The sequence below is a fragment of the Morus notabilis genome, unplaced genomic scaffold, assembly GCF_000414095.1.
Source record: "Morus notabilis unplaced genomic scaffold, ASM41409v2 Scaffold3242, whole genome shotgun sequence".
Classification (NCBI taxonomy): Eukaryota; Viridiplantae; Streptophyta; class Magnoliopsida; order Rosales; family Moraceae; genus Morus; species Morus notabilis.
This window is the reverse complement of record NW_010358215.1, coordinates 25,930-51,175: the sequence shown is the minus strand read 5'-3', so window position 1 is coordinate 51,175 and position 25,246 is coordinate 25,930. Positions and strand designations below refer to the sequence as shown.

The 25,246-nt window shown below is 33.9% G+C and overlaps 2 protein-coding genes across 2 annotated transcripts; one reads left to right on the top strand and one right to left on the bottom strand.

The window, feature by feature from the left end:
- The first annotated feature begins 12,362 nt into the window (after positions 1 to 12,362).
- On the top strand, positions 12,363 to 14,483 carry LOC21385275 (increased DNA methylation 1). Its single transcript, XM_010092274.1, has one exon. It carries the CDS (start codon positions 12,363 to 12,365, stop codon positions 14,481 to 14,483), a length of 2,121 nt encoding a protein of 706 aa, XP_010090576.1.
- A 4,474-nt stretch (positions 14,484 to 18,957) lies between these two features.
- On the bottom strand, positions 18,958 to 22,756 carry LOC21385274 (DNA excision repair protein ERCC-8). The gene is made up of 8 exons (XM_010092273.2): positions 22,486 to 22,756; positions 21,970 to 22,390; positions 21,315 to 21,493; positions 20,700 to 20,943; positions 20,244 to 20,398; positions 20,047 to 20,136; positions 19,521 to 19,592; positions 18,958 to 19,399 (listed from the first exon to the last, which is right to left on the bottom strand). The coding sequence occupies exons 1-8, from the start codon at positions 22,633 to 22,635 to the stop codon at positions 19,358 to 19,360; spliced, it is 1,353 nt and encodes a 450-aa protein (XP_010090575.1). The 5' UTR covers positions 22,636 to 22,756; the 3' UTR covers positions 18,958 to 19,357.
- Between the last annotated feature and the right edge of the window lie 2,490 nt (positions 22,757 to 25,246).

Sequence of the window (25,246 nt, the reverse complement as noted above, 5' to 3'; positions counted from 1 at the left end):
TCTAATTACTTCTTTATCCTTGAGTACCATTGATTCTCTAATGGACAGTGATTCATAAAACACATTCATGAATCGGAGCTCCTACTGGTCCAAGTACCGAATCAACCCTCAAGAGAATTATTTATCTACTTCTTTCTTAAGAAGGAATGGATTCCATCTCGTGTAATAACATTCCCGGCTACCTACTTCATCATGTCTCCAAAATACAAGGAATAGGATTCAGGATCTCAGAATCCGTACCGAGTAAATCAAAAGACACAAATCCATAAATAGGAGTCTGTTAAGAACTCAGGATTAAGATCATCCTATATATGACCATCGGTAGACTCAATTAGAATTTCTATACTTAACGGAATTATTAGAAATTCATATTGTGTCTGTGTCCTTGTTCCACATAATCTCATTATGCGAAATACACTCATTCAATAGCTCACCATATTAACAGTGCGAATAACACCATTCCATTCTAAATGGGAATGACATGTATTAATAATGTTTTAATTAAAGATTCCAAACTTTAATTAAATTCATTATGAACATTACTTTTTGATTATTATCCTTAAACATTATCCTCTCGTATATAACACTTATATACAATGTTTAAGGTTACAAAAATAATCATGGAATTTTCATTGATATTCATAAATATATGCACATAAAATAATGAATAAACTCTTTTATTAAATAAATAATAAATATCCTATTACATCTCATGCTTCTAGGACACTATTCCCAACAGAATGTCTGTACTGAAAAGTGTGCGCACGATAAGTGGATAGAAAGGGTTTGTAAGGTCCCCAACTACACCGTGACCCTAATTGAAAATTTTACCTCCTCAAGTATTGAATGATTGCCTCCTCAGGCCTTAAATCCACCCCGTAGGTCGAGTGGTTGGTACGACACTCTTAAATGTTCTCGTTAATCATATTGATCTTATTAGTGAGCATGCGATGTGTCATGACATAGCATACTATAACTTTAAGTATAAACATGTACATAAAACACGTATAACATTCTGATTTTAAACTTATTCATATTGTAGGTGAGATTCCCACTTACCTGCTATCAGCCAAGGTCGGGACTATATTACTCGCCGAGGTTAACCTCTACTGCTGTGTCTTGTAAAGAAAACTCACTGATAGTGTGAGTTTAACTTAATATAAGCTAGTCTATTTACAAATTTATCTCTAAACTTAGGAAATATTTCCCTTTTAAGAATGATCATTTGACTTCTTACACATTACAAGGATTATTTTAAATAATCCCTTATCATTTAATTTTCTTTAATTGCCTTTAATTATTTAGTCCTAGATTGATAACTTAGTCTTTTAATTAGTTATATAAACCATGGTCTGTGTTTAAGCTACCAATTCATATTATTTATTAGTTTGGGTCTAAAATTGTATCAAGGCCCATTAGTCTACAACATGTCTATAATGTTCCTTTACACTAGTGTGTCGGACTTAGGCTCGAAATGTTGCAGGCCTAGTACGGGTGTTGTGCCCGTATTTAGATTTTTCTCAGTCATGAAGAAATGTCCAGCACATTGAGATCTACAACTTTTGCGAAATAACGTTTTTCTCAATTTGGACTCTAACAACTCTGAATTTTAAAGCAAAGTGGACTGAAAATCTTTTACCAAAAACTGAAACTTGACAACTTGAAAATTAACACCATTTAGCTTCTAGAAATGAACATACATGACTTAGATCAAGCTTTAACCACATTAAACAACAAACTTAGACCATAAAATACAAACAAAAAATCATAAATCTAACACCAAAAGCTATTGCATATGAAGAACTAACCATAAAAATCTAAACCTTGAAACAAAACAAACTTTACTCTTAAAAATGAAAAGATCAAACTAAGTTTGATGAATCTTATTATAAATTTTAGGAGAGGAGTGATTTTGATCATCAAAGTGAAAAATTTCAACAAAGATTTAAACTTTTCAATGAAAGTTTGAAATTTAGAAAAATCAAAGAGAGAAATGGAGTAAGAACATGAATTATACCTTTGGGATTGACAAGATAAACCTTCACCACCCTTGTTCTATCTTCTTCTTCTTATTCTTAATTTGGTTTAAGGAATGAGAGAATTGAATAACTTTTTGAGTGATAGTGGGAGGGGTGGTATGACCAAGGCAAGGGAAAGAGCGAGAGAAAAGTGAAATGAGAGAAATGAAAGAAACACAATGAGAGAAGGAAAATGAGCTTAATTTTAAGTGGGAGTGTTTATAGACAATTGGATAAACTAACTTATCGCTAATTAAGGTCATCTTAATCAAGTTTTATAGGATAAAGTTTGATTAAGAAATGCTAAGTATGGCTGGTCATGCTTGTAATTATTTTCAAAATAAAGTCAATTCTAGTCTCATCCTTATCTCCCACTAAAATACTTTTTTAACAGATTAAACTTGTACTGATAGTAATTTCTGAATCAATTAATATGACAATTTATTTATGATGGTTTCCATTCCATTGTTTAAAATTTCAATCCAACATTATTTCCAGAAGAAATCGATACCGATTTAGATTTAAAATCGCATAGATTATTCGAGTTGTTTCAAGACTTTAAAATTCGTTTGATAATAACTTAAAATCTGTATTTAACACACTTGTTTTAAACTCTCAGTAAAACATGATAACTGACAGTGTCAATTTCTAAGCTCGGCTTTACGAAAAATGCGACTTGCGTAACCCCGATTTTACTAATTGACAATTAAGGACTTGTTTAAATGTTATAGTGCTTTTCAGAGCACCGCTAACACTATACAATACTCAAAAATTTTTATGAACATAATTATGAGTCATAGTCGAATAAAAAATTTCTCCCGTCTTAAATCGCGGTGAGGATTGTAGACCGAGTTATAACGTGAAAATTTTTAACATAAAATTTTTATATAGAATTTTGAAATAATATTATTAATTTCATAAATCCTTCATTACAAAACATGTCATTATCCGAGAAATTCATGATTTAATTACGTAAATTACACTAATTAACATCAAAATTTTCTCGGTCATTACAAAAGGTGCCAACATCAGATTGAAATCTCATAGTCATGGCATCTAAATTTGGATAGTCATAACATGTTGATAATGAATTTTAGTTTTGATAGCACGAATGCCAAATTTGGATAATCATAGTATGTCGATAAGGTATTATTTTTGGTTTTAAATTTCATGTGTGTTATATTCAATGTTAAATTTAGACAAGTTTCGATATTTGATTGTGTTAGAATAATAGGATAAAAGAAATCGAGACAAATAGCCAATTGAGAATGATAATCGCAATAAAGAAAAACAATTACAAATTACAATGACAAGAATATTTGAAACGTAATAACAAAGATAGGAAGATCGTTGTTGAACGGAATCACACCGTATTTTTAAAATAGATTTGCCTCTCACTGTCAGTGTTTGAAAGTTTTTGGTATATGTCTCTCAAAATACAATGTTTAATGAAAAACTTTGGTGCACGACGAAGTTTCTCTGACGAACTTGAGAAGTGCTTGAACTCCATCATGCTGAAAAGCCTCGATGACTAAAATATTAGAAATTTGAGAGCTCTGAGAATTTCATGTGTCTTGTTGAGGAATGAAGGTTCCTTTTTATAGGGCTAAGTTGAGAGATGGCATTCAACTCAAAAATGAATTCTGAGATCAATTTTTGATTGTTATTAGATTGATTTCTAATTAACGTTTACTGTTACAAAAAGTTCTAATCACAAGCATAATTGCCCGGTTAATTCTCAAACGTTTTCTAGAAATCAATTTGAATCCAGAATTTTAATTGCTCTCCATAAGTTATGATGCGTTGAAAAAAAAAGGGTAAAATAAAGCCCGCGCGGGCCAGCTTTTCGGTGCGCCATTTGTGCCCGTGAAGATCACATTAAACAGGATGGGAAAATTTTGTGTTACACTGATTCGAATTATAAACTGGTTAAAATTTTAACCCGTCACAGGGTAGGAACGAGTTTAGAGGTCCCCGATCCTATTCTTCATTTACTCACCACGTTTAATTATATTCTTTTTTAAATCAAATATATTATTTATAATATGTTATAATATATAATTTTAAGTATAATCTATTTCGTAATATATATACGAAAATTAAACTTCTTTTCTTTTATTTTTAACTTAATATTTTGTATGTTTGTATTATTTATTTATTTTACAATGAAAGCAAACAGGACACTGCAAATATCCCGAACTTGTGACTGAGAAATCCGCCCCTTAACCCATCAATTTATACGGGTTCATAGAATATGTATAGTGAGTGTTTTTGTTCACGGGATGAGACGGCAAGAAGACTACCCCACTCTAAATCTGCCATGTTGTCATCCCTAAACTATCCGAAAAAAGCAACCAAACTCAACGGAATCTCACACCATGGCAATTGTCAATTGTCTGCTCTCTAAGGCCGAAAAGGCCTAACACCATAAGTGTAGTTGTTGAATTTGAATCTCTTATTTTTAATTAATATCATTTTGATTAATATAGTTATTTAACTAAATAAAAATTAAGATAATTAACACGAATGGTCTTTACATCTTTAGTAGATGACAATTTAATATTTATTCTTTTAATTTTGATAAAATAATCCCCAACACCTGTAAATTAATGCAATTAAATCATTTCCGATCAGATCAGTCAAATTACCCATTTTAAAACCTATGTGACCTCTGAAAAAATGAAATTGCCGCATAAATTCCTTAAAAGTAATAAAAAAAAAATTAAACATCTTTCTTTTTTTTTTTCATGAACCCCAACTTTTGCTCATGAACCTAGCAACAAACTCCACAATCATGTACCGGTTCCAGCAGACAAACACAATTTATAATCTAAAATCAAAACCCATATTCACCCATATTGCATTTCACCCATATTCTGACAGGCTCCAAAACCCATATTCCTAACTTCGAATAAGCTTTGTGATCTCATTTCGAGAGAGTTGTTTGGGGATCTGCACAATAGTTGGGATCTCATTTTCTCTTTCTGCTGTGATAAGTAGAATGTCTGGAGTATGACATGGAATAGGAAGATCAAGTGCATGATTTTGCTGCCTGTAGATGAGCAGATGATGGAGTGTAGCTATGTACGAAGACATAATTTACTCTACACCAGTGATTTGGAGTTGGACTTTGAGACATGTGGACAAGTGTGGGTCCTTTAGTGGAATATTGAAATTTAGGAAAAAGGTTAATAGGACACTTCCAGCATGGAGAGTGGAGAGTGTGGTTCCTATTACTATATGATCGTATCTGGTATATCTGGTATCTAGAAGTGCCAAACGAACAGTGACAGGTAAACCTTTTCTGCCATGAAGAGTTAGGACAAGTCTGAGACTTTATTCCACGTGTGACTGAACATACCAGTCAGCTGTCAAAAATGTTAAAAGAGAATCCCTCTCAGTGGGGGACAGAACAGACAGCCGCTGTCATTGCTTTGAAAAAGGTAGCCCAGTCACCTCCACCTTTAAAGATTCCAAGCACATGGAAAAGAGTCCTGGAGACAGATGCAAGTGATCACTATTGGGGAGCCATCCTCATCGAAGAAGAAAAGGACAAGAAACACTACTGTGGACATGCCAGTGGCCAATTCAAAGAATCTACAAAAGCACTATCACACCATCTACAAGGAGATTCTTGCGGTAAAGTATGGAATTTAAAAATTTGATTTCCATCTCAGAGGTTACAATTTTGAGGTTCGTATGGATAATTGATCTTTTCCTAGGGTCCTTGATTTTAAAAATAAAACTCTTCCTGATCCGCAATTAATCAGACTTAAAGATTGGTTTGCAAGATATGAATTCTGCTACTCGGACGATTACCTTCTTCATCTTCGAGGTCCATCCAACGTCACAGTCTGGGTCACACATAGAGGGATCAACATCCCATAAGAAATGACCGTCGACCTTATCTATGAAGATCTTAGACCCATCTGCTGCAAAATAAAGAACATGGATTTCTTCTTCTGTAGTGACTGGTCTGATCATCATAGACGAAGTTGTGCTGGTGCTTTTATCGGGGAACAATGGATGGACTTATGGTTTTGGTGTAACTTTTCACAACCCAGATTTCGGCAGGTTCGGCGTTCGTAGGTGCGTGAAGGACCCACCATGAGGAGAGGAACGATGGGAATGCCGCGGGGAAAAGGAATGCTTGTGAGGAATGCTCGGGTTACCGTGGGGGAGAGGAATGCTCAGGGGCTCTTGCCCTAGTCACCGCCGACCTTGGGCGGCTAGTTCTTTCTGCCTTTTGCCGGTCTAGCATCATATCTTGCCTTCTGAAGGTCGATATTTCAGATCTCCGACGTTGGATTGGGTGTGTGTTAGTGTATGTGTGTGCGTGTTTTTTTTTTTTTTTTTTGGCAAAAAGATTGGAGGTGTGTTTGGTTTAAAATTTTGGTTTTGAGATTTGCTGCGTTCTTTCAACGATTTTCACTGATCTGAGGTTGGTGAAAGAGAGAGAAATTCGTTTATGAGGTTGGTGAGAGAGAGAGTTTTTAATTTGTTTTTTATATTTTATTATATTTTTTAAAATATTTATTATGTTTGGAAAAAAACTATGATTTTATGAAGGCTATGTTCATTTTACCAATTCGAGTTTTCAATTTCAATTTTACTACAGTTAAAAGCTCTCACAAAAAGTCACATCTAACCTTTTCTGTTATAGTAAAAAGCTCTCAATCATATCTCAGCTTGAATTGAAAACTCGAATCCATAAACTGAACGAGGTTGAAAATAATCTTTTAACGTGACCATAAACTGAACGAGGCTGAAAATAATCTTTTAATCAGGTCACGTGAGAGATTAGATGAGTTTTAACGTGAGTAATTTATCGGATCAAGACAGAAAAGATTTAATTACATTAATTTAATAACGTTGGAGACTATTTTGCTAAAATTAAAAGAATATAGATTAAACTATCATTTACTAAAGAGATTAATGACCACATATATCAATTATTTAAAAAGATATTATTTAAAAATAAAAGGTAAAAATCCATAACTATAAGGGTATTTATCTTGTCTTCTACATTCAAAAAACACCCATGATGAGAAATCTCGCATCCTCATAAATACTACTTAAATGTTTGGTAGAGGGATTCATTACCTGATTCGAATCATGATTCATAATTTGCTACAGTATTTTCTCTCACAAAAAAGTCACTACAAGTCTCATAAACTTTATCACTCTCGAATCCAGTTGATTCAATTACCTTCTTTGAGTCTCATTCCATGATGGGAGAATGATTAAAAAGCACAATTAATAAGTTGATTAGTAAATTATAGCACAATTTTTTAAAACATGTAATTTATAGCACAATTTAATATCTTAAGTTTTAAACATTATTAAAAACCCAAAAAATACCTTGAAACCATATCTTTCTCACCTATATCATTCCCCCTTCTAGCCAAGTCAATCACGGCTGGCGCCGGTGATCGAAAAATATCGTATTTACTGATAAATATTATATTTATTAGTGAATATCGTATTTACTCGTAAATACCATGTTTATCTAAAAATTCAATCGCTAGCGCCGTAACCAGTAAACACCGTATTTATCAGTAAATATCGTATTTACTTATAAATACTAAATTTATTTGAAAATCTAAAAATTCAACCACCATTGTTGGCGATTAGTAAATTTCATATTTACTAGTAAATATCGTATTTACTCATAAATATTATATTTATTCAAAAATCTAACTGCCAACGCTAACAACTAAAAAATACAGTATTTACTGAAAAATATTATATTTAGTATTTATTTGTAAATATTATATTTACTGTCGCATTTATTCAGAAATCCAATTGCTCATAAGTCATACCAATGAGCAATAAATCTCGTATTTAAGTGTAAATATTAGATTTACCAATAATTCCTATATTTAATAAAAAAAATTTGGTATTATTTAACATGTAAATTTTAGAAATATAAAAAAAAATAAAAACCGGTAAATAAATGATTTATTTACAAAATTGTTTTAAAAAATTATTTAATTACACAGTTAGACAAAAAACCCCAAATTAAAGTCATAACCCTAAAATCGTCCTTAAAAGTATTCTTCTTCGTAGTAACCCAGACCGCCGTCTAGACCTCGTCGGCCACACAGCGCCGCCCAAACCCGAGTATCATCTCCGTCAAACCTACATCAAAGCTCAACAAAACCAGGAAAAAAAAGCGCGAAATCAAAGCCCAAGCGTCGTGATGAGCTCCATTGTCGGGGAGAGCTGAATCGCAAACGCCGTCGGAATAATGAAATCGAAGCCTTAACCTCCAGGCATCGTCGACGTGCTCCATTGTCGATGAGATCTCTGCAGGATCTGCATCACAACGGCATCATAATCGCGAGGCTTCGCCTGTCGGATTTCCGTGCGCGCAGTAGACTGGAATCCCAAGAGAACCTCATCGGAGATTCCCTCACGCGGCGGCTATCGTCGGTCGTCGGAAGTCGTCACCATCACTGGTCGTGGCTGCATAGAGTTACGGAGAGAGAGAGAGGCGGTAGAGAGAGAGGCGGAAATAAACCTAAAAACAATCAGAGAGAGAGACAGAAAGAAAGAAAGAAACCTAAAAGGGTAAAATTGGTATTAAACATATCCGTTTATAAGCAAAATGAGAATGTGCTATAATTAACTATGATTTAAAAAATGTGATATTTACTTTAAAAGTAGATTTTTAAATGTACTTGTTGACGGTGAAAATTTATTAACAGATTAATAATAGATTTTTAGTGGTTAGTGTGTGGATTAAACGGATTTGAACGTGATTAAGAGAAATTAAAAGAGAAGACACAAGAATTTTATAGTAATTCACCCTTGAAGTTCAAGAGCTACATCTATTGTGAGGAGAGAAAAATCTTCACTAAAACTCATAATACAAGTTTTCTTAAAGAGTTATCTCATGAGCCTCTTGGCTCACCATTTTGACATATATATATATATATATATATTGGCTCACCTCTCTTTCAACCTCTGTCATTTACATTATTACATTCCATCATTATATTGTGTCACATCATCTAATATTTTAGATTTAGCCGTTGGTGGTAGAGTGTCTTCCAGTCAACAATGACTTTTTCCCTGCTCCCCTACTAATTTCGCTTCCTTACAAATCACGTAAGAAACTAAACTTGCAGGTTTAGTTTCTTCCTCAGGTTGCGTGTAATCGGCTCTTCGGGCGCCTATCATGCCATCTACGCCCACATTTGCCTGAAGTGGTCGACCTCTCATCTGCCTGATGCCTCTGAAGCGGTCAACGCCTCGCCTCTTGCTCTTCTGTATGGTCGACTTCTTGTGTTATCTCACGGTCGACCTTTTCCAAGCTTCATTTTGCGAGTACTTGATGCTAAGCTGCCATGGCCATTTATCTACTAATCATGCCACGTGGCGTTCATCTAGTACCTGACGTGGAGCATGAGATTTTTCCCCACAACAGTGCTATTTGGTGTATTTTCTCTTCCACGATCACATACTCGAACCCCCAATCCCTTGTTAGCTGAATAGCCGACAAACCCATTTTGGCTTCCCAAACTGCGATCGAGAGCTTCTTGGAAAAACTATGACAAGCCCCACAATTAATCCACCAAGTATCCAACTTGTCACCACATCGAGCATACACGAATCTTCTCCAAATTGCACATTACAATTGAGCTTAATAACTCGTGCACAAACAAAGGCCACACTAACGGTTTGCTGCGAAGTGATAGCCTATTTAAGACCTTGTTCATTTTACCAATTCGAGTTTTCAATTTCATTTTTGCTACAGTTAAAAAGCTCTCACAATAAGTCACATTTAACTTTTCTAATACAGTGAAAAGCTCTTATATAAAATCACATCTCAGCTCGAATTGAAAACTCAAATCTGAACGAGGCCTAAAACTATCGAATTTAACTTAGTTGGATTTGGATTCCACATCTTAAAATAAGCTTCGTTCTTTGACTTCAAATTGCTTTCAAGATAATCATCGCTTTTGATGAGAAATCTTCTTTGGTCCATTTCCATGTTCAAAATATGATGGTCTTGAATGAAAAGTTTGAAATATGTGGTTTTGTTTTTTGCTCTAATTGAAATATGTGGTTTGAACATATGGTTCAAATCATTCAAAAGAACTTTTGAGGGTGTCTTTTGTTAATAACTCACACATAAAGAAAGGCTACACCCTCACTTTTTCCCTCGAAGAGAAGCATAAGGTGTAAGGCAAAGCTCTTGAAACTCTTCAAACGTATCTAAAACTAATGAATTAACTTACTATGATCGGGATTCCACCTATTGAAATAGACTTCTTTTTTTTTTGTTTACGAAAAAAAATTCAAGATGCTTTCATAAACACCGCTTTGGGTGAAAAATGTACTTTAGTCCGTGTCGACTTGAACATTGCTATCCAAGACTGAATAACCTCCTATCTTATGTTGTTTGGTAAATAAGTTCAGAAAAATTTGAAACATATGGTTTGAATATTTGATTTAAATTATTCGAAAGCGTCCGTGGGCTGGGAAACTCAACATAAGACCTGTTTAGAAGGTATACTCAAATCACGATTCTTGATTTTATGGTATAAAATAAAAAAATTTTATGAAAACAAAGTAACAGAATTAATGATTTGAGTTTGAGTATATAAAACATATGGGCCTTAAAATTTTTTTAATTCTAAACATTTAAACCTGTTTACTAAACAGTCTCCTAAATTCAGTAGATGAAAAAAAAAAAAAACAAACTCATGTAGCCTTAGCAAACAAATAGATGAATATAACATTTTATCTTGCCCCCATATAAGACCTTAGCAAATAAAGAGATGAATGAAATGAATAAATTAATAAAAAGTTTGAAATATGTGGTTTGTACATTAAAGTTTAATTGCGCATTTGAAACTCGTTCTAAAATGATTTTATTTTTTATATGAAAATGAAAATGAAAACATTTTTACTCTAAGACAGAAATCATTTATGAAAATCTAATAGTATTTTAAATAATATATTAAACACTTATTAAAATCCCAAATCAGTTATGAAAATAAGAGGGATGAGAAAATAATATAAATCCCAAATCCCAAATCAATAATATATTAAATAATACATTCTGTTGAAGGAAAGTAAGAGGAGAAAATGAAAATAAGAGATTGAAAGCTTGTTTAGCTCGCTGATTTGAGTTTTTAATTTGAGTTGAGATATAATTTTATGTGAGAACTTTTCACTGTAGTAAAAAAGTTAAATGTGACTGTTTCTGAGTGCTTTTTATTATAACAAAACTCAAATTTTAAACTTAAATTGATAAAATAAACATGATCTGAAATCGTTTTAAAAAAAAAAAACTCACATTTTACGCATCACTAAAAAGGCATTTTCATTTATGTTTTTTTGTCTAATCTTCCTCCAAACGAAATTTGAGCTTATTTTCATTTTTTTCTTCTCACAAAACGTGAAAATCGTTTTGAAAAACATTTTCAAACACGTACTTTAAGTGCTGATTGTTCGTAATTTAATTGCAAAAGGAAACCATAATAATTGTAAATTCTAATGCTCCCTCTCCCGGAAAAAAAAAACAAAAAAACAAAAAAAAATATCCATGAAATTAAAATTGTGATCTCCTGATACAAAAAAAAAATTCTATATTGCAATAATAAGAGACGTTTAATTTATAAATTTAAAATTATAATTTAAAATTATTTTTATTTTATATATATTTTTTATTATAAAAATATTATAATAAATTATAAATTATAATTTAATTCGTGATATAAATCTCTTTTCTAAACGTCAATAACAAAAAGGAACCCACAAACTATCCATATTTTCGATTAGCGAAAAAAAATCCATATTTTCAACTTTTTCCCGCATTCGCATTAATGACGATACGGTTTCACAACCTCTTCTTTTTAGGGATTATTATCATGGCATCGGCAATTCAAAAAATAAAAGGAATAATTAGCCTAGATAGCTATGGCCTACGAGTCTAGTCTCGAAAAAGACAAAAAACATAAAATCGATAGAGCAAATCATAACAAACACAATGGAACCTCAACAGGTAACGACTTCAAAAAAAATAAAAAATAAAAAAAAAGTTCTCAGCCAGTCAGCCTCCTTAAACCCTTCGAGTCCCATTACTTGCGTCGCAAGAAAGATCCTTTCTCCTCCTTATTCTCAACCCCCTCCCATCTTCTCCTCTCTCTCTCTCTCTGCGATCTTTTTGATATTCTCTCTCAAGAAAAAAGACCTCCTTATTCTCAACCCCCTCCCATCTTCCCCTCTCTCTCTGCGATCTTTTTGATATTCTCTCTCAAGAAAAAAGCCAGGGTTTTCTTCCTGAAAATCCTGTTCTTGGGGCACAGAAGAAAGCCAAGATTTTTTCTAATGAAGATCTTGGAGAAGAAAGGTTATCTAGAAGTCCCAAAAGAGTTCTGCCCACAGGCGGTAATCGAGTGGTACAAGTTCGGCGCGCAGAAGGGTCACAAAAACGACCTCACCAAATCGGACGTCCGAGAGAAGGCCAGGAACCATCTCTCCTTCCTCGGATGGCGTTTCTGGTACGGACAGAAGCAGAACAGAATGGAGTTACGCTACACGTCGCCGTCTGGAAAGAACCACTACTCGCTTCGGACGGCGTGCCAGGCCTGCATTGACGGCGGAATGCTTTCCGAGAGCGTCGCCTCCAATGCCCTCATCGTCTCTTCTGAAGAGGGCTCTCCTCGTTTGTTTCCCGGGAAAGTCAACGACCTTTCCCGAGAAAAGGAGAATTCGTCTGTGGAGTCTTCCTCCACCACCGTGTCTTCGACGGAATCAACAAAAGGAAGGAAGAGAAGGAGGAACGCTGATCAGGAGTTGGAAAATTCCCAATCGGTTCAAATTCAACCTTCAGAAGAAAGTGAATTTTCCGACTTTCATGTCGACCAAAACGGGTCAATCACTGATTCAAATTCTGAAAATCCTAGCCCCTCAAGAGGAAAGAGAGTTATTGCGGGTTTGACTGACTCAAGAGGCTCAAAACCCATAAGAGGAAAGAAAGTGGTTTCGGATTTGAAGAACAGTTGCAAGAGGAGATCTCCTAATAATAATAGCCACGAAAGAGTTAGAATTAGGATTGCTAATATTCCTGTTTCCTCATCACGACGCAGAAATGTAAAGTCGGTTCTTTCGTTGTTGATAGACAACAATGTGGTGGTTTTGGGGGCGAAAGTGCATTACCGAGGGAAAGAATTCAGTGGTGGCGTTCTTACTCGCGAAGGAATAGTGTGTGATTGTTGCTCAAAGGTTTTCGCTCTCACGGCTTATGAAGAACATGTGGGGAGCACAAATCACAGACCGGCTGCTAACATTTTGCTTGAAGATGGAAGGTCGTTGATGGATTGCAAGAATCAGATAAGGAGTGAGAAACGGACGACAATGGTGACTGGTCAGGAGGAGAATAGTATTGACAGAGATGAGAGTGATGACATGTGCAGTGTTTGTCATTATGGGGGTGAGTTGGTTTTGTGTGATTCTTGTCCTTCTGCTTGCCACGTCAAATGTTTGGGTTTTGAGAGAGCCCCAGATGGTGACTGGTTTTGCCCTTCATGTCGTTGTGGGATTTGCGGCCAAGGGAAGTTGGAAGAGGCCAGAACAGAATCTTGTACTAGTAGTATTGATCATGTTAGTACTAATGATGATAATGGTGTTCTTATCTGCCACCAATGCGAGCGAAAATTTCACATGGGGTGTTTAAAGAATGCAGGGGTTGATCTTGGCTTGGAAAAGGGTGGTTCCAGGGAGAATTTGTTCTGTAGCAGAAAGTGTGAAGATGTATGTTCTGGTCTGAGGAAGATTGTAGGGAAAAGAATCCCAGTTGGTGAAGAAAAAGATAATCTGACTTGGACATTGTTGAAGGCAACTGAAAACGACACCAAGCTTGAGAATTCTTTTTTAGTGATGCATGAGTGTTTTGAGCCTGCTAAGGATCCTTTGACAAATAGGGACATTGTTGAGGATGTGTTTTTTGGTAGAGAGTCAAAGCTGAGCCGTCTTAACTTTAGGGGGTTTTACATTGTCGTTTTGGAGAAAGATGATGACTTGGTCACTGTGGCTACTGTGAGAGTATATGGAGAGAAGTTGGCAGAAGTGCCTCTTGTTGGCACAAGGTTTGAGTACCGCAGGCGTGGAATGTGTCGTGTTTTGATGAATGAGCTTGAGAAGCAGCTTGTGGGCTTGGGAGTAGAGAGGCTTGCTTTGCCTTCTGCTTCAAGTGTTCTCCAAACTTGGACTACTTCTTTTGGGTTCTCAGTGGTTACACGTGGTGAGAAATTGCAGTTTCTAAGTTACAATTTGCTGGATTTCCAGGGTACCTTCATGTGCCAGAAGCGGTTAATTGAGAAGACAAGTGAAGCAAAATCAAGCATAAGTGAAGGGAATTCGCCTACTGAAGTGGTGGATCATGTTGATGACCTTTTCCTTTCTGAGGAGGATATGGCGTCCCTGCATAGCATTTTGGGGAGCTTATAATCATAGGCCGAAGACTAGCACAGCTGATGTGGGAGGTCGAGAGTAGTTTTTTTGAAGGAAAAGATCAATTTTGTGAACCAAGGAGATATCAGCCATGGAAAGAAGTACAGTCACTAGTATATCTCTGTTCTTTTTCTTTTTTTCTTTTTTGTTTGGTTCTCCCAATTTTGGTAACTCTTGGATCAGTTGTACATACTAGATTTTGCTTTTAAGGAAGTTGTAGATAACTTTTTTAAAGGTAGAGCTATTCAAGTCTTTATCAGTATATTGAACTTTATATATAGCTAATATACAAGTTATATTATTATTATTATTATTATTTTGCCAAAAAGAAATCTTTTCTTGAACTGTTAAGGTCAGTAAAATTTTTTTAGAAATAATCACATTTATTTTTTTTATTATAATAAAAAACTCTCGTATCGAATTAAACGGGCTCTAAGTTAACCAATGTTATATTGCTGATGTAACCTCTAATTTTTTCTGGAATTTTAAGAAAAAGTTTGATGAAGATCATATAAGATGTTAAAGAGGGGTCTAGAGCAGATTGACTAGCACAAAATTAATATTGACCAAGGCTTCTCAAAATAATTCTGCTGATTGTAGAGAAATTGATAATTTTCAGTAGCATTTTGCCGTAGATAATTTCACTTTTCTTGATGCTTTAGCTTTTTCTAGTATCAGTGTGTCTAATTGGTCACCACCATGCGACCCCAGACGTTTAATAAGTGGCCATGTTCATTTTAAAAGCTTCTGTTGCAACCTTTTATTGTTTAGGAGATTTTATGATACGCCTAATGTATTGGTAAGTTAAATTTTTTTAACCGTTAAATCTGTAAATTTTTACATGACGTGTTGATTAGTTAAGTTTTTTAACCGTTAGATCTATAGATTTTTACGTGTTTTTATGTAAATTTAATGGATAAAAAACTTAACTTATTAATATGTTATCGTACTTAAAAAAATCCATTATTATTTTATTATTATTATTTTTTAAATGCCTGTCGTAACCTTTTCTTAATTTGCAGCATATCCAAAATGTTTTGAAGTAATGTCTTACCTGGTGAAGTTAATTATGTATGTAGGTACAAGGCCGTAATATCTCAAATCTCAAATTGGAAACATTCTTGCCCGTTCATTTCGCTGATTCGAGTTTAGAATTCGAGTTTTGTTACAGTAAAAAGCTCTCAGAAATAGTCACACCTAACTTTTTTGCTACAATAAAAAGCTCTCTCACAACATCATATCTCAACTCGAATTAGCGAACTGAACAGCCATTTTCAAAAGGAGACTCTTCAATGTTACTGTTTATTGTACAGTGTTATGAACAGTAAATTTTCGTTTTTAACATCTTAAATGTGTATTTACAGATTTGTCCTTTGATGTTTGTTTACTGCACACGTTTTTATTTGGTATTTTCGTCTATTTCTTGTGGCCTTTTTTTAAAATATTTTTTACATATAGGGAAACAGCTCCATTAGGAATAGGTTGTATCATGTTTCTTCTCTCATTCTTTTCCACCGTCTAAAGTTCTATCATCTTTCCTCTGAAAGCTTCTGCTTTCTACGTTTCTTCTCTCATTAATTTCCTCTCCTGCTCTATATTCTTTGCACAAATATGGTTTTCTTTGTCTTCTTTTTTCGTTACAAATTTTCTTTTTCTTTCATTTCCTCTGTAGTGAACTTATTTTGGGGGCCTACTTATTTTTTCATCGCTTTTTCTCTCTGATTTGGTTTTTTTTTTTTTTTTGGATTTTCCGGTGTTGCTGGTTTTTTCTCAGCTTCTAGGCTTCTTTCCTTTCGGTGTGTTTGGTTGTTTTGATGTTTTTGGTGGAAATGATGCTTTTAGGCTTTTTTTTTTCTTTTGTTCTCTCGGTGGAAATGAAAAAATCTTTTGGTTTCCATTTCTTCTCTTCGTCTGGATTTTTTTTGATCTTTTGAGTTCTCCTATTTTCTTCTGGTCTCCTTACAATAAAGTTTTTAGGTTTTCTTTTATCTCTTCTATTTGTGTTGGACTTCGGTGGAAATGAAGCTTCTAAGGGGTTTTTTTTTCCTCTGTCGTTCTCTCGGTGGAAATGAAAAATATTTGGTTTGGTTGTTTTGGTGCTTTTGGTGGAAATGATGCTTCTGGGCTATTTTTTTCCTTTGTTCTCTCAATGGAAATGAAAATATTTTTTACTTTCTCGATTTTTTTCTTTGCCTTGCAGTTGTTGTTTTGGGTTTCGTATTGTGATTAATCTTTTTTTTAAAGGGGCTTTTACAATTTCATTTGGTCTTCGTTCTGTAAGTGCTTTGGCTATTTAGAAATTTATATTTTTAAGGTTTTTATGATACTAAGGTTAGAAGAACTCGAATGTCTGGATTTTTTTTTATTGCCTAAATTTTTTTGATTTTAGTTATAGGGGTAAAGATCAATCTGTTTCCTTTTTTCCCTATCCTGATCTTCTTTTGTAATCTTATTAACCAGTAATCGATTTGTTTCTGATGTGATTTTTATTGTGACATCATGTTTATATTTTCTTTTGCCACGTGTTTTTATTCTGCTATAATTCTCTACTATACATATCTAATTTTTTACTGTCTATTGGTTTTCATTTGGTTTCCATGCTGCGTGACACCTGTTCTTAGCCAATGATTATACCAATTCAAGTTTTTTTTAACTGATGAGCAGAAATTTGTTTTCTTTGTGTATAAATAAAGGCCTCGTTTGCTTTGCTGATTTGAGTTTAGAATTCAAGTTTTTCTACAGTAAAAAATTCTCATAAACAATCATATCTAATTTTTTTATTACAGTAAAAAACTTTCACAAATAATCACATCTCAACTCGAATTTTAAATTCAAATCAGTGAAGTAAACGAGGCCAAAGTCTTCTACTGTATTGTTATATCTGTGATTCCATTTCTCTTTTCATTCTTCGAGTACAATAATCTACTGTATTGTTATATTTGTGATTCCATTTCTCTTTTCATTTTTTATAATTAAATCTTATGAAAGTTACTATTCAATATGTTGTTCTGTCATATTGAATGTTATTTTTTATATATATATATTTCTTGCTTTATGAATAGTATTTCTTTTTTTTTCGTTTTATTTATTTCAATGTAGTCTTTTGTTCTATATACTTGTAATTTAGTAAAAAAAAAATATATAAACATACTATGAATACTAACTTTCATAAGATTTAATTATAAAAAATGCATATGCTTTATATTTGTACTCATAATTTCTTCATAAGACTTACTATCATAATCTAACATAGAATAATAAAATATAATATCAAATATTACACATAATTTCTTCATAATATTTATTCTCATAATCTAACATAAAATGATAAAACATAATACTAATGATTAGCTTATATTATAATACTAAAAAAGATCACTGTATCTTTAATAATAATATTGCTTGATAATAAGATATTAAATAAAAGATATCTTCTTAGAGTATTAATTTTGTTTAGCATTTGTTCTTTCGGCGATTTTTATAGTGTTATTATTTCTATTAGTTATTTTGTTTTTATCATGTAGCTTGGTTTTTTAATATTTAAACAAACATTTGATAATTATATTTTGGGAACGTATTAAAATATTTGTGTCAACGTTATACTAAAATATAAATTAATATAAAATTTTGAAAAAATATATTTTTCATAAAAATTACAATGCCACTTACTTAGTAATAACATTTATTGTAAAAAAAATAAAATTTTAAATTTATAATTAAACAAATTTTAATTTTTATAAACAGATACAAAATCAATGTACGCATAGAATATACACACAGGAAGAACAAACGCAGTTATGTTCGGTAAAACTGTTTATCCACTCATAAATAAAGCTTGCTCTACACTTATTTATGAGGAAAGATACACTGATCGTTATACGATTTCTCCCATTTTATTACAAATTAGAGGAATGTTAAAGATATTTATTATACAGTTTCATAGTTGAGGTGTTTTCGTCGATATAAAGTCATTTTAAAAACTTATCAACGATGATGAACCTCTATTGTGCTTGCCTCCAACAACATCAACATCTTCAAGAGCAATCCATCCCATCAATTTCGGAACCACCTGAGTAAGCTATTATTCACATCTTATCTTTTTTTCAATGTTAATAAATCATTGTTTATAATATATTAATATTTATTACTATTACAGTCTTTACCATCCACCTCTTTCAACACAACCTAAATCTACTTCTTCAATCAATTCCTAAAAAAACAAACGTTACATATTAAAATAATTATTTCCTTAAATGTAAACAAATTTATTATTATTCATTTATCATTTATTAATAACTAATCTTTATTTTTTCTGTATATTTTTATTGCGGCTCCGACGAAACAAAGAAAATAACTAAAGAAGAATAAATATGTGTGTATATATAGACACAAATATGTAAATAAATGTATATAACTTACAAACTGAACTGTCATTATATACCCAATTTTGTATCAACTTTTGAGTATCATAGACAAATATACATCCATGCAATGCACGGGTAACCCACTAGTTTATACTAAAAACTGTAGCAAGTTACGGTGTTTAATCCAGAATCTATTATTATAGAAGTACATGAAACTATCGTACAAAAAATAGGTACACCAAACTATCGTACAAAAAATAGGTACACCAAACTATCGTACAAAAAATACGTACATGAAACTATCGTACAAAAAATGGGTAGTACATGTATATTTACAAGACGCGACAAAGACATGGGGAGAGAGAGAAGGAGAAACAAAAAAAAATCTATTTTACGTGTTAGACAAAGGACATTTCTCCGGAGCACCTGGATATAAATCCAAAAATTTATATCGAAGGGCTTTTACTTCCAGGAGTATGAAGATCCACGTTGCAACAGCAGCAAATTTCAGTCGCTCCAATTATCCTGGTCCTGATGTGGTCCTTCATCCTGCAATTCCACCCAAAACTAATGATACACTTTCCTGTACTAAGCAGCTACAGGTATGATTTAAACTAGATATACAGGACAAATATAAAACAAGCGATAATAATGACGCCATTGGGTTTACCATTTCATCGTAAACCAATCTGGACGGTGACCAGACAAGAATTTGTCTATCATTGCCACCTGTATACAATTCCTGCACGAACACAATAATGCAAATAAGTTTATTAACGCGATTTAATTCGTTAATTTAAATTTTTAATTTGAATTCAGATGTGATTTTATGTGAAAATTTTTTATTATAATAAAAAAATTAAATATAATTATTTTTTAGAATTTTTACGGTAATAAAACTCAAATCGATAAAATGAACGATATTTAAAATTTCTCAGGACGCGTATCAATCTAATTCTAAGAATTTTTTTTTTTCATAGAAAAGTCTAGTTCCAAGATTAATTTTTCAGAAATCGGCAAAAAAAAAAAAAAAAAAAAAGAGATTAATTTTTCAGAAATTCAACGAACAGATCTTTTGTTTCATGGATTTAATCCTATGATGGTAAGAAAATGGTTTTAAAAGTACTTTGGAGTGACAACCTCTTCATTTTACTTCATAAAGCGCCTAAAAGAAAGTGAGAGCGTTATGATTGTACCTGATCCTGAAAACTAAAGTAGCAACAATTTACACATTCATAGTGGCCACGAAATGTCAGGTCCGTTCTACCCGACCACATATCAAATGCCTGAAAATCCAAAAAATCAGAAATTAAAATAGCCAGATGATAAATATTTAAAGATATTCTCATACAGAAGAGTTCAACAGATTGAAACGTGAAGAAGAATGAATGACCTTCACAGTTGTCATGCATGGAACAAAAACAAGGGCTGAATTCTGACTTGTAGCTAACTGCATAGGCTTGCTGGTTTGCAGGCGCACGGTCTCGAAATTCACTAGAGTATTGCGACCGGATTCAACGTCCCACAGCCTCAATCTTGAATCAGAACCTGAAATAAGAAGAGATATTATTGCTGTAATAATGAAATAAATGCCCTTCTACTTACGTAAATGTATCACCACAGTATTATAATTACTATAAAGGCTACTATTACTAGTATATGCCTCCATGATATTTGCATTAAATAAGTTGACATGTGGAAGATAATAGCCATATGAATCCATTTTGCGCAAATATGCCATCAAACTTCAAAGCTAGCTATATCCAAAATATTCGAGACGATTTTAATGACAATTTAATGAAAGATAAACTTAGAAGTATTTAGAGCTCTAATTTAAACAAGCCCCTACCTGCACTTAGAAGATGCATGCCATCTTCAGTAACTTTTAACCCAGTAACCGCCCCATAATGAGCGGTTGCACGATCCTGAGCAGACAACATTCCAGGATGTAATCTTTGCCTCAGGGGTCCTTTGGCAGGAATTTTAGCAATAGGCGATTGTTTCATACTGCTGCCGTTAGAAAGTTTCCTTTGCGCTGCTCGGGCTTTCACAGGCAAATTTGGGCTTGGTGACGAGGACTTGGATGAAGAGACCTTCATGAAATACAGAAAAATATTATCAGGAAGAGTATAAGAAAGTTTTGACTTGATAAGCTTGCTTCAGATTTTGGACACAACTCTTAAAATCGAAATAGATTCTATTATTGTGAGAACAACTGCAGTATAAAACACAAAGCAAAAAGCAAAATGAAAAAGATAACAGAAGGACAAAAGGGCTTTAACATTTCCCTCATAAAAAAAGGGTTGTGCCGCTTCAAACAATACATTAAACTAAACAGCTTCATTTTCCCAGAAGTATCAGTGAACAAATGTAAGGATAGATGCAAATATCGTTATACCATATTAAGCGGATTAAAAGGAGGTGGAATTAAGGGCAAGAAAGACTACCAGTAGAGAATAAAAACCTTATTAGTGGCAGAGCGATCAAGTATAGGAGGGCGTCTGCCAAGCTGAGATTGGGACTGATCCAAAACGAGAAAACATCCAGCACGTCTGATGTCCCAAAAACGAATTGCACCATCGCATCCCCCAGTAACCAAAACCCACTCGCTTGAACTAGACCATTCAACCGTCATCACACCATCTGCCATTACAAAAAAAAAAAAAAAAATAGCACAAGCCACTTACGCCCAGCGTGAATTCATACAGAAACATTTGTCTAACGGGAGTGTTAAATACAGCGACCTTTTCTTTTGATATGTGTCACTAACTTTTCACACAGACATTTACATAAACAAGCGTAGTAATGGCTCCTTTCGTCGCAACATATTGAGAACATTAAGGAAATATATGTAAAAAGAAAAATAGTCTATAATAGACTGTAATTAGCACACTCCAGCTAATTTGAACAAACTTAGCAATGCCTTCATGTCATTGGGCACATCATTTACCAAAATTACAGTTTCCAGACGCTATAATAATTCCAAGATTCCACCATTAAGTTAGTCTGCTGCTGTTCAATTAACTAAATTTGAACCTTAAACTCTCTCAAGCTAAAAGATTTTCCAATTACGATGACACGCAAGTGACATAGATTCCAAAAAGCATTGGCACACATACCACGGTGACCGGAGAGCGTGTGAGCTAACGCCCCTGAGGCAATATCACAGAGGCGAACCTGAACATCTTCAGTTCCAGCAGCGATAAGCATGTGGGAGGTCGCTAAAGAGGACATGGCAGTCTTATAAACCTTCCCAGGCATCTTAAAGTTGGTCACAACCTGCGTGGTATTCGTATCCCATACGTTGATATGGTAATCGTACGAACCGGTGACAAACAGCCCCGTGTCTATAGGATACCACACGGCCGAAGAAACGGCATATTGATGACCGCTCTCGTGAGTCCTGTCGACGACGAACAAGCACTTGTGTTTCCCTATGATTCCATTGCCTTCGTACTCCGTCGGACGCTGAACATCGTAGGCAGCCACGGACGCGTCCGAGGCGCCAGATAGCAGGTATCGTCCCTCTGTCAAATCAACCTGATTTCATGATTCAGAATATGAAAATTTTTCGAATTTGGAAACGGTGAAATTGATTAGTCTGATTTCGAATTCGAATTGGTTTCGAGGATTACCTGAAGGGAATTGATGGATCCTCGGTGAGCGGAGACGATGTCTTTGTGATTGGATAACTGGAGGCTCTCAATTCGGTTCCGCTTAAAGCGATTCGCGAACGCATTTGGGCGAATTTTGCCCGCTTCTCTGTCTCCGATCTCCCTCCACATTTCCGGAGCATCTTCGACCTCAAACGGCGGCGATTTCCCTCACTCTCTTTATTTCTCTGTTTCTCTTTCTCTCTCTAACTCTCAGCAGAAGTCCACTCTCTAATCTCTATTTTGAAGAAATCCCACCGGTGGAGACGGAGACGCAGACCGATGAGCGGACCCAGTATCGAGAAAAGAGACGACAGTATCGTCCGGAAACGGCATCATATTAGAAACGACAAGATATTCAACAGCGCAGAAATGTGGTGATAAAAAAAAAAGTATTTTTTTTTTGTTCAAACGACATAACTTTGCTTAAACGGAAACATAGGAAACGACGTCTTCTTTTAGAACGACTGAGAAATAAATAATCCGGACAAACGATAATATCAACAAAGGCGGTATAAAGTTTAAAATGGAACAATATATTTTAAAATGACAACTCTTAGAGCTACAATTTTGCCAGAAACGACATATTTTTCGAAATAAAGGTCGATAAGTTTATATGGAGAAAGAAATTAAAAATATGTAAGAAAACCGTTTGGAAAGACCATAATCTGAAAACCAGGAGAAAGAAATGACATCAAAATGTAATAGACGACAATATCTGAGAAAACGACGCAATGTGTTAGAACAACATGAACAAGAAAAAATCCCGAGAAACAAGTAACAACATCCTAAGAAAACGCAGAAAGGAAAGTAACAAGTTAAATGGTAATGATCTTAAACAACGTCTTTAAAACTACAACATTTTGAGAAAATGACACTTGTTTTGAGGGCGACAATATATCATAAAAACAACAAAAATTTTATAGAACTACAATAACGAGAACAACGATGTCATGAGAAAATACTACATTTAGATGACGACATCATAACGCACAAAGAAATGGTATGACGATTAAGATAGGAACAATAAAATGCAATCATGGAAACGTCGGCCACCTTCATTTTACATATTCAATTCTTGAGTTTTTGATACAGTATTTTCTATTATAAAAATTAAAATTTAACTTTTTTTTATTATAATATTTACTCTCACATAAATTTAATTTTTAATTCGAATTGAAAACTCAAATATGCAAAACGAAAATTTCTTCAAAAAAAGGGTGGTCTCCATAAACGACATGATCATCCCAAAACGACAGAAGAATAAGAGAAAAAAAATACGGAGATACGACAATATGCTAAGAAAACACAAAAAAAAAATAAAGTATCAAATATTAACAATGAAACAACTTAAAGAATTAAACATATTTAATTATGTTAATTGTGATTTATTAGTGTGCCTAAAACTGATTTTTCTTAATTAATCATATCATTAAAAATTTTAATTACTTTCAGTTTTTATGATTCCACCCCGAAAGTTTTGGGAAACACATTTTCTTACCTATTCTTTTAAATATCTTTTGATATTTATCTTTTCTTTCTTTTCTTTTCTTTCTTTTTCTCTTTCTTTCTCTCGCCACTTTGCTGCAGCAAAATCGAAAAAAAAGAGAAAAAAACTTTAACTTGGTTTTGAAGCTGTGTATAAACTTTAGACTTGAGTCAAGGCATACTAATAGGAAGCAATTGTACATAATTGAACTATAATTGTTTTAGAGGTGAGATCTCAATTCTAAAACATTGTTTTGATGACGAAACTAGCGGCACAATCGGACGTGGAGCTTCAAGAATAGACGATTGGACAACGTGAAGTTATCCGTAGACTAAATTGCCAAGAGATAGGACGTTCTTGTCCACATCCTTGTTAGCCTGTTTTAAAGATATTTGGCCTGTGAAAACGTTTTAAAGATAAAAACGTATTTGAAATCATTGACACCTAAATAAGAGTTTTGTTAGTACCAGTTTGAGTCTTTTAAAACTTTATTAGACAATATGAATAATGCAGAAACACAAAATAAAAGAACACGAGAGAGATGGTACTGTGGTTCGGTAACACCCTACTCCGCGGGGCCACGCCCAGATGATGAACAATCCGCTAAGAACTCTTTTACAATTCAATTGGACTTAATCTACCCGAGACTCCCTCTCTAAGAAGACGCCTATGAACTTGTAATTTCTCAATGGACTTGAACAGCGAGATCCCCTCGACTTTTGAACATTGGAATCCCTCCAACTAAGTTTTTCTTCCGAAAAACACTCAAATCATCTCTCCTGAATACAAGTGCTCACCCCTGTCTCACAACCCAGCCAGAACTCATCAAAAGGCATACCAAGACTTAAGGGACACTTTCAATAAAAAATCAAGCTGTGAATAGCTTGACACATCTTCAATTAATTCGTTGAACCAAATCTGTTGCAGATCCTTGTTGCAACAATAACTGCAACATAGCTGTCACGGTCAACTTTCTCAAAACCAGACGAATCAATCTCCTTTCATTCTGAAATCTTTCCAAAACTGATAAACGAACCTGGACACGTTCTTAGGTGACATAGGAAGATCATCCAGCTATCAAATCTCATTCAAGAATCAATCAAATCAATTTTCCATCTTTGAATCAATAGTTGACTCACAAAAATAGAAACTAAAACAAGTTTCCAGATCTTTTAGTGACCTTCCATAAAAAGCTAGCCAGCTGCACATCTATTTTCAAACACAATCAACTAGCCAAACATTCCCAAAATAATG

Excerpts from the sequence above, each read along its gene's own strand:
- LOC21385275 (XM_010092274.1), top strand. The coding sequence starts at position 12,363 with ATGAAGATCTTGGAGAAGAAAGGTTATCTAGAAGTCCCAAAAGAGTTC.
- LOC21385274 (XM_010092273.2), bottom strand. The coding sequence starts at position 22,635 with ATGTGGAGGGAGATCGGAGACAGAGAAGCGGGCAAAATTCGCCCAAAT. Across the intron at positions 21,494-21,969 it reads CACGCTCTCCGGTCACCGTG|ATGGTGTGATGACGGTTGAA; the intron begins GTATGTGTGCCA and ends TTGTAATGGCAG. Across the intron at positions 20,399-20,699 it reads CATGCATCTTCTAAGTGCAG|GTTCTGATTCAAGATTGAGG; the intron begins GTAGGGGCTTGT and ends TTCTTATTTCAG.